Source organism: Quercus suber, unplaced genomic scaffold (genome assembly GCF_002906115.3).
Source record: "Quercus suber isolate HL8 unplaced genomic scaffold, Cork oak 2.0 scaffold_687, whole genome shotgun sequence".
NCBI lineage: Eukaryota > Viridiplantae > Streptophyta > Magnoliopsida > Fagales > Fagaceae > Quercus > Quercus suber.
In genome coordinates, this window is record NW_027070128.1 from 319,543 (window position 1) to 328,690 (window position 9,148).

General features: G+C 35.8%; 1 protein-coding gene across 1 annotated transcript; it reads left to right on the forward strand.

Moving 5' to 3' along the window:
* Positions 1-4,390: 4,390 nt before the first annotated feature.
* LOC112024771 (14 kDa proline-rich protein DC2.15) lies at positions 4,391-5,116 on the forward strand. The gene has a single exon (XM_024057409.2). It carries the CDS (start codon positions 4,478-4,480, stop codon positions 4,886-4,888), a length of 411 nt encoding a protein of 136 aa, XP_023913177.1. The 5' UTR covers positions 4,391-4,477; the 3' UTR covers positions 4,889-5,116.
* The last annotated feature ends 4,032 nt before the right edge of the window (positions 5,117-9,148 follow it).

Consider the following 9,148-nt stretch of genomic DNA (forward strand, 5'->3'; position numbering starts at 1 on the left):
ACAAGTTAGCTCCATCTTTCACTTTGTTGTGCTTTCCCAACAAGTGTCAATAGGTGAAGATGGTAAAAAGTGTTGGGGTATCCTACAAATTGTCTTTCATCCAACACTTGAGACGACCTCCGGGGCACCAGTTCATCATAGTTCAGCCTTTGGGGCTGGTAAATGGTTGCCAAAGCCATATTCCATGTTCCCAGCGGCGTGGGATCCAGAGGTCATCGTTGCTGGTACCTCAAAACACACTTTCTGGAATTACTCCAACTTAAATTCAACTTGAAGTATTTCAGAATGAATTTTTCTGAAATTACTTCAACTTAACGTCTGTCAGTATGGTCCCATTACGCACACACATTCAATGACCTACTGTCAGAACCCATGCAAACATACAGCCATCCCATTTTCAAAGGTGTATCTCCTAGAAACACCTACACCAGAGGGTCCCCGACATACAGGATCAGAACCATGGTGGCGTATGTTTCACCCATTCGCTTTGCTTCATCTCCATCTTCTTCACCACCAACACCGTCATCTCTAGAATCCATAAGTTTCTGAGATTACCTCAACCTGAGTGAAACAATGACACAAGCGCACTCAACCACTTTCCCACATGGCCTCGCCGCAATCCGAAGTATACTCTTCTGATATAACTTCACCAGCGGTTCTTAAAAACACGAGGCTAGCCCCATGGCTCTGCATGCTATACCCAGCCACCATCCTCGCGTCTTCCCTATCTTCTACACCAAGTGATCGCCGCCAACAATCCAAAAACACTCTTCTGAAGTTACTTCAACTTAACCTCTGCTGAGAAAGCTCGGTCATGTAAGTACATTCAAATACTTGCAGATCTCTTTTCGGCCTTATCAAAACCTTTCACATGGGTGGGTCTACTCCTCAGAAATTATCTCATCCTGCTAAAAGCTCCGCCACCTTCAATCACTTCATTCGAAGAGTCAAGAGTAAAAGTCTGTTTTCGAAACTCATTCTCACACCACACTCTGAAACTGTGTGTGTGAACGAGTCTTGAGGGGGCATTTGTAGACAGGAAAAATTTCCGACCTATCACAAGCTGACACGTCACACTACCAAGTCCACAAAATACAGTCAATTACAAAGCGCCACATATTGCTGCTAGGTTTTGCTATCATTACTTAGAAACCAACAGAAATTTGCCAAGTGTCATTCAAAAACCAATCACACATCATCGCACGTGTAAGCGATGACATAATCAGTTTCGCACGTGTAAGCGATGACATAAGCGGACCAATCAAGTGCTGCCACGTGTCACCAATCAAGCTCCGCCACGTGTCACCAATCAAGCTCCGCCACGTGTCACTTACCTACCCCTAAACTCCTATAAATAGAAGCCTTCCTAAGGCATTTGGAGGAGATCAGGGAGATCAGGAGATTTGGAGAGGACACCAAGCCATTTGAAGCACTCAGAAGTCCAGAAACTCTACCGGAACCAAGCTCTAAAGCCTCCAAGAACTTCAACTTCGAATACGAAGAACATTCAAAGTAGAATCATCCAAACTACCTGCCTAGATCTCAAAGTTCACTGGAATCAAGCTCAAAAGCCTCTAGAAATCTCAACAAACCACAAATTGGTGAAGCTCAACGGATCTAAGCCTCTAAAGCCCCGAAGAACTTCCACCACAAACCTTCAAATACGAAGAACATTCAAATGGAAATCATCCAAATCATATTCCTATATCTCAAAGTTCACTGGAATCAAGCCCAAAAGCCTCCAGAAACCTCACAAACCACAAATCAGTGAAGCTCTACGGATTCAAGCCTCTAAAGCCCCGAAGAACTTCCACCACAAATCCAAGAACACGAAGAACACACGAAGAACACGAAGAACGTGAAGAACAAAAGATTTCTAACAAGCTCATAGCTAGAGATTCATTGTAATTCCGTTTTAGCAATCTTCGATCCATCCCTCAATCAAATTGAAGGATATTTTGTGTTCAAGTCACAATCACATTACCATAAATCCAAATCAATAAGTCATGCAAAGAGATCGAATCAGAGGATAACTCTTTTGTAATCACAGAGAATTATACCACAATCATCAATACAAATCCACATTTGTGAAACTATTTTACTTGTTTGACTTTATTTCGAACCGAGAAATTTAGTCATCCACAATAACATAAGCTTATAACCAAATGGAGCATTAAAGTAGTTTAAAGGAGGGTGGATCCAGCTAGAGGTGGGATGAGGTGACTGTTAGTTTGTCCTGCATGGCATACAGGGTCTTGTGGTTCTGGTCATGCTATGGTTTTGACCGTGCCATGCTATAACGAGAGTCTATCTCAACTTGCCCTCGCCCTGGTGTGGGTAGTCAAATATCATAAATAAAATATTTAAGAAATATATCAAAATAGCTAAGCTTAGTAATTAATGTAAGCGTGTAACCAAATGGGGCATTAAAATAGTGTAGGTAGGTTGGAACCATCTATATGGGATGAGGTAGTTGTTGTTCTATCCTACATGGCACACAAGATCTTGTAGTTCTGGCCGTGCCATGCTACAACGGGAGGCCGTCTCAACTTGCCTCTCGTCCTTCTGTTAAAGGGTATGCCCCATCCACTGATGGAGGGTAACTCTTCATATCCAATTGAAAAAATAAAAAGTCAATAGGTTTCATCTTAGTCCCTAATAAGTACGGTGGAGGCAACAAACTTCCCATTCGCAACGCATCATAACAATGGATGTACCTCTCGCGAAGGGATGTATTATAAGCTTTATATTAATATAATATTGCAATTTGCCTTTGCACCAAACAAAACAATATAGGGTATTATCTTATAGCTAGTAGAATTAAGATGGCTCCACTTGGTATGGATTGGAGAAAAAATAACATATATACTCTAGACATTGTTTGACAAGGGATTTTCGGCCAGATGCACAATTTTGTATAAAGTGCAATATAATATTATTAATGGAGCCCATGGTTGGTTTTAGGGCTGCCCGTGACACTTCCTTGCATCAGCAACTTCTGATTAGAACATGCCAACCTTGAAGGCTTTTTAGGAATAGAAAAGTGGAAATGTGGAGAGATGAAATGCTGTCCAATTAAAAAAAAAAAGTGACAAACAACCAAAAAAAATATTTGTCCAAATTTATTTTTAAAAAAATCATGTCAAAAAAAAAAAAATCACATCTAGGTAAACAAAACAAAGTATTGTCATGCCCATAGCCCCTGAAAAAAATAAAAATAAAAATAAAAAGGCAACATCCAAAAAAGCAAAAGAAAAAAATAAAATAAAAGAAGAGCCAACGTTGCCCAAAAAAGCAAAAGCTTAAAAATAAAAATAAAAAAGACAACTGGACGAAACCCAAGTGCATATGGGCATTTTTGTTAATCAAACTCTTCCCTTCAATTTTCTCTACATTTTGAGGAGAAAACATTTTGTTAGTTCCGACAAGAAAACACACAAGCCCACCACATTTTTTTCCCCTCCTCTCAACCAAACACCCATTAAAATTTCTCTCTTCACTTTTCTCTCATAAATTTTCCATTCTCCCTAAAATTCTTCCAAACAAACATACCCTTAGCAAACTGCTATATATAAGAAGAAAGCAAACTTATTACCAGTTAGTTAAGTTGATACTCAACAAGAAAGGAATAGCTAATAGCTTAATTTGTTTAAGGTAAACTAGTTAAGTGAATGCACAAGTTTAAACCAATTGCAATATGGAAGATGTTCTTCCATTAAATTGAAAGTCTTTCACCATCATATTAATTGTTCTTAGCCCTTCAGGGAAGTTCTCTTTGGATGATCATGATGTAATTAAGTTTTCCGGAAGTTTAATTAGATTCGTTTGGCTATAGCTGCATGGTTGATCATTAAGTACAGTCAAGATTGGTAGGAAAACAAAGATAGAAAAACGTGAGAGTGAGCGATCTGTAAAATATATTGTGAAGTGACATCAAAGAAGACTTTTATTTTCGCAATGAAAAGTAAAAATTAACTGGATTTTCTATTAGTCTTTGGAAGTATACAATTATGATGTAGCCTGATTTGGAAGGAACCGTTATAAGAATCGGCTTTGATCAGAAGGCCAGGGAAATTAATGATCCCACGAATGATGCTACCAAGAGAGATTCAAATTCAAACATCTTGATTCTGTGAGGTGCACTAGATTAGGGGATCACAATAGTTCAAATAGATCCCACGATTGATGCCAGGTCTAGGCCTTAGTAACATGGCAATTTGTCAAGACCCACCTCACATGCATCCAAAACTGGCCTTGAATTTGCTCGCTTTTGCCAGCTAAAATTTCAAGATGTGTAAGAAGCATGGTGTCAGGGTTTATTTCACGATAATAATTTAAATATATTCTCACAACATCACATCAAATACCTCACCCTGCTTGAACCCTATAAAAACCCTCCTCTCACTTCGAACACTCCATCCTCATTAGTACTACTTTAATCTTTTTCTATTGTTCTAACAACAACTAGGGTTGGGAAATGGCTTCCAAAACCTCATTTGCTCTCTTCCTCTCACTCAACCTTCTCTTCTTTGCACTTGTGACTAGTGCATGTAACACATGCCGTGGTCCTAACCCAGGAAGAGGCCCAAACCCCAACCCCAACCCTAACCCTGGTCCTTCTGGCCAAGCTTCATGCCCTAGGGATGCCCTAAAACTAGGCGTGTGTGCCAATTTACTCAGCGGTTTGCTTAATGTTACCCTTGGCACCCCACCAGTAACTCCTTGCTGCTCTCTTATTCAAGGCCTTGCCGATCTGGAGGCTGCTGTCTGCCTTTGCACTGCCATCAGAGCTAATATTTTGGGCATTAACCTCAACATCCCAGTTTCCCTCAGCTTGCTTCTCAATGTTTGTTCAAGGAATGTTCCAAATGGTTTCAAGTGTGCATAGAAGCACTTTATAATTTCGTTTCTTAATTTTCATACTATGGCTTTTGCTTGTTTTGCAACTTTAAACTTACATGGCAAGTGTGTGTGTGGTGTGATAGGGAATTGCCCGTTTCCCTAGATATAGTAGTTGTCTGATTTGTGTGATAGTTATGAATAAGTTTCCCTTAGTGATGTTTGCCTATGTACCTCTCGATGGGAAATGGAATAAATTTATCAGTCTTTCTCTCTCTCTTTATTTTTTACAGAGCTAATATTTTGGGCATTAACCTCAACATCCCAGTTTCCCTCAGCTTGCTTCTCAATGTTTGTTCAAGGAATGTTCCAAATGGTTTCAAGTGTGCATAGAAGCACTTTATAATTTCGTTTCTTAATTTTCATACTATGGCTTTTGCTTGTTTTGCAACTTTAAACTTACATGGCAAGTGTGTGTGTGGTGAGATAGGGAATTGCCCGTTTCCCTAGATATAGTAGTTGTCTGATTTGTGTGATAGTTATGAATAAGTTTCCCTTAGTGATGTTTGCCTATGTACCTCTCGATGGGAAATGGAATAAATTTATCAGTCTTTCTCTCTCTCTTTATTTTTTCTTTCTTTCTTTCTTTCTTTTTTATTATTATTTTTTTCTTTTTTCTTTTTTTTTTTGGGAGAAAAAGTTTCGGTCACTTTTAGAGAAATATCATCCTCTGAAGTAGAACCATGTCACTGTACGTGCACTGATATTGCATGCCACATAAGGTCCATTGTCCATTTTGACCATGAAACTTGACTTTTAAAGTACATAGAGCGAGAAGTGATCACTCAATTGTCACTCCTCACCAAAGAGCTTATTGTTAATTTGTCTAATAGCTTGCCTTCACTAGGTGGCGAGCTCCATAAGAGAAGGAATAATGAATAACATTCAGTCATTGGTGCTACAATTGCATTTCATCTCATGCCTGAAACAAAGTAAAAAAAAATATTATTGATCAAGCATCCTATGTATCTACCTAATTAAAATATTTGGCTAGGAAAGAGATGAACTAACTTTCAATCACACAACATAATGGAGTCTCTTAACATCAACGAACTTTAGATCAAATGATATTTCTTAGTGTTCTCAACAAAATATTTTTAGGATTCAAATCTCTTTCTCCCACTTAAAAAATAAATAAATTTTAAAAAATAAAAATAAAAGAGCCTCCTAACAATTAATTTGATCTAATGTGAATTGTTATATGACAAAGTATGAGTGATATGATAATTAAGGAAAGTATTTTAGATGGACTTTAGACCCAAAAAAAATCTCATACGTTAAAGTTGGTCATATAATTCACGCAAGCTAGACATAATCCATGCATTTGGCCCACAAAGTGGATGGTAGGATCGTCAAAACACATCAATGATGTTCTAAAATGTCGTTTATTCGTTGGGGGTACTAGAGAATTAGAGAAATACCTTTCTAGCTTTAGGCACTGTACTACTTTTTTTGCTTCATTTATGGGCCATGAATTGTAAAAAAGTTAATGGCAAATGGGAAACCGCTGGAACTGTTCTCCCCGTGACTGAGAATTAGGTGTGGAAAATGTAAACGTATCACATGGGAGAAGCAAGAAAAGGAATGTTCATTTCTCTTCATCATCCTGTACAAAAGAAAGATTCCGTGCTCCATGATTTGATTTCGACTTTACAACGATTCTTAACTCTTAAGTTCAAACTATTAATCATAGCAATAATCTGGACAAAAGATTGGAAACTTTCTTGCCTGTGGTTTGGTAACGGGACGTGAATGTTGGGTAGCGCCGGGAGAGATTTTGATAATGCTATTCGGCTCACCAAATTTGTTTAGTAATCTTATGCAAAAAATGCTATTTACCACTAAATTTAATTGGATTAAGCGTACTTAGGTTTAGTAATAATAAGCCAAGAGCCAAGAGTTTTGTAACTTAATTAACTAACATCTCCTTATCCTTAAAAGTCTAATGAGGAAAAGATTCAAGCTGTAAGGGAAGGGGGTGATTCAATTTGATTCACCATGCATTATGATATGATAGAGGTAATCAATAATTAGATATGCACAAAGTATTATTATTTTTACTTTTGTTGTTGTTGATTTTAACGTCTCATCTGATCATCTACTCAAAAGCCATTTTTTCCGTGTAAGAAGTCAGGATCTACAATCCATTAATTGTAGATTTCTAATTTTCCTCTTGAACATTCTTGATTCTATAGATTAATTAATTAGATGGTCCCCAATAACTACCACTTCACTCCCGTGACATTTTTTGTCAACAAGCCCATAAAATAACAGACAGAACAAAAGATAAATGACTTTTCAAGCTACTCTTTACTAATTAATTCCATATATGGATGAATAGAAAAAAATACTTTGCATTCCTGCAACATGTTGCTGATATATCAATTCGTGGAATAAAACAAGAAGCAAAAGCCATGTGAATATTTTGTTCATAAATGGTATATGAACTTTATGGGATTAATATGTTTCTTCTCCCCTCGACTGATCGTATAAGATATGGTATAATCCCATAGATATATCTGCCAAGAAAACATATTAATCACAATTAGCTGTTTAATTTAAACAGAACTCGATTTGCTGAGAGTATCATCTTTTTAGTAGAGTCAAAATGGTCTTCTTTTGTTCTTCGGTTAAAAAATAGAAAGAATTGAAATAAATAAATGCAATGTGGAAAGTGACACTGTTCTAAAATAAGCCATAACCTTTTCATTTTTATCTTTTATTATTCATAATGACTGAAGAGAGATTTACCAGGAAAAGAGTAACCAAATGATTAGACCTACGTCCGGCATATATGTTTTTCGTTAAGCAACGTTAAATAATCACAATGATAAACAATATAAAACGACAAAAATTTACATGATTTTGATTCTGAAATCGGAAAAGGATTTCTCTGTGCCTAGAAATATAGAGAATTCATTTCATGAAAATTAGAAATTTATTTAGTATTTCATTAACTTAAAGTCTATATATATATATATATATTATAATGTCACTTAATTTAAAATCCCACTCATAAAATATGATAATTATAGATTTTGAATAATATGACACTAAATTTTTTAGATTTGTAAAATAATAAGTATTTAAGTGAAATTAAACTATCTCCATTTAAGATCATAATCCTAAAATATGTGGTAATTAATTCAAAAGATAAAGTTTGAAAAATCATTTACAGAATTATTATAAGTTCATAATGGGCAGCCCTAATATAAACATGAAAAAAAAAAAAAAAAAAAAAAAAAAAAAAGGAAAGGTAGTCTAAGTTGTTAGAATAATAGTAAGTGATTAAATTCAAAGCAGTTTTTGTATGTTAGACATACACTTCGCACTGTGGAGTTGTAACACCTGTTGCTTCATGATTTTTGGCCTATTTTGTAACAGCATTTGTAACTTAAGATCATTTGAAAAGCCACTTATTTTGCTAAAAACAAAATATGTGTAGGAAATATAANTGTAAACAGTGCCCGGGACCCACTGAAAAACCACCACAGTCACAGAAAGTCATAAATGCGCTTCAAAAAAAAAAAAAAAAAAGGTGCAGACATAGACATAAACATGGGAAAAGTTGTATCAAATGTGTACTTAGTATGCATTTGGATACGCGTCTGTGGCAGACGTTTGCATTTCTTTCTTTTTTTTTGGAAAAGTGCGTTTCTATGGCTGTTTTTAGTTTTCAATGGGTCCCGTGTACTATTCACGGGACCCACTAACCTCCTTATTCAGCAACTTTTTTATTAAAAATGAGTCTCATGACACTATTCACACATTTAAAAATTATTTTGCTATAGTGTTTTCAGTTTTTAATTTTCAACAAAATAAACTATATTCAAATAGACCCTTAATGCGTACGGTCCTTGTGACTGATACTTAGTTTGCTTTAATATAGTCCATGTTTACCACAACAAAAAATCCAAAAAAGAAAAAACAATTCCTAAATAACTTAAGCCAAAATATCAAAGTGAATAGTCTTTAGTTCAAACTCTATCCTCATTCTACCTCTCATTTAAAAGACTAAAAAAATTATGTGTTTGACCCCTTTATTATAATTTATAGTGAAATCTAAGCCTTTAAACTTTTGGAAGAATTTATAATTTATCACTAAGAATAGAAAAGAAAAAGAAATTTATAGAAAATATTTCGTTGCCACTAAATTTTGTCTTTTTAAAAATAGAAAGTTCGTGACTGGCGATTTTGTAGTATTACGTATTTTGTTACTATGGTGAATTTTGTCAAAAGTATGTTAGCT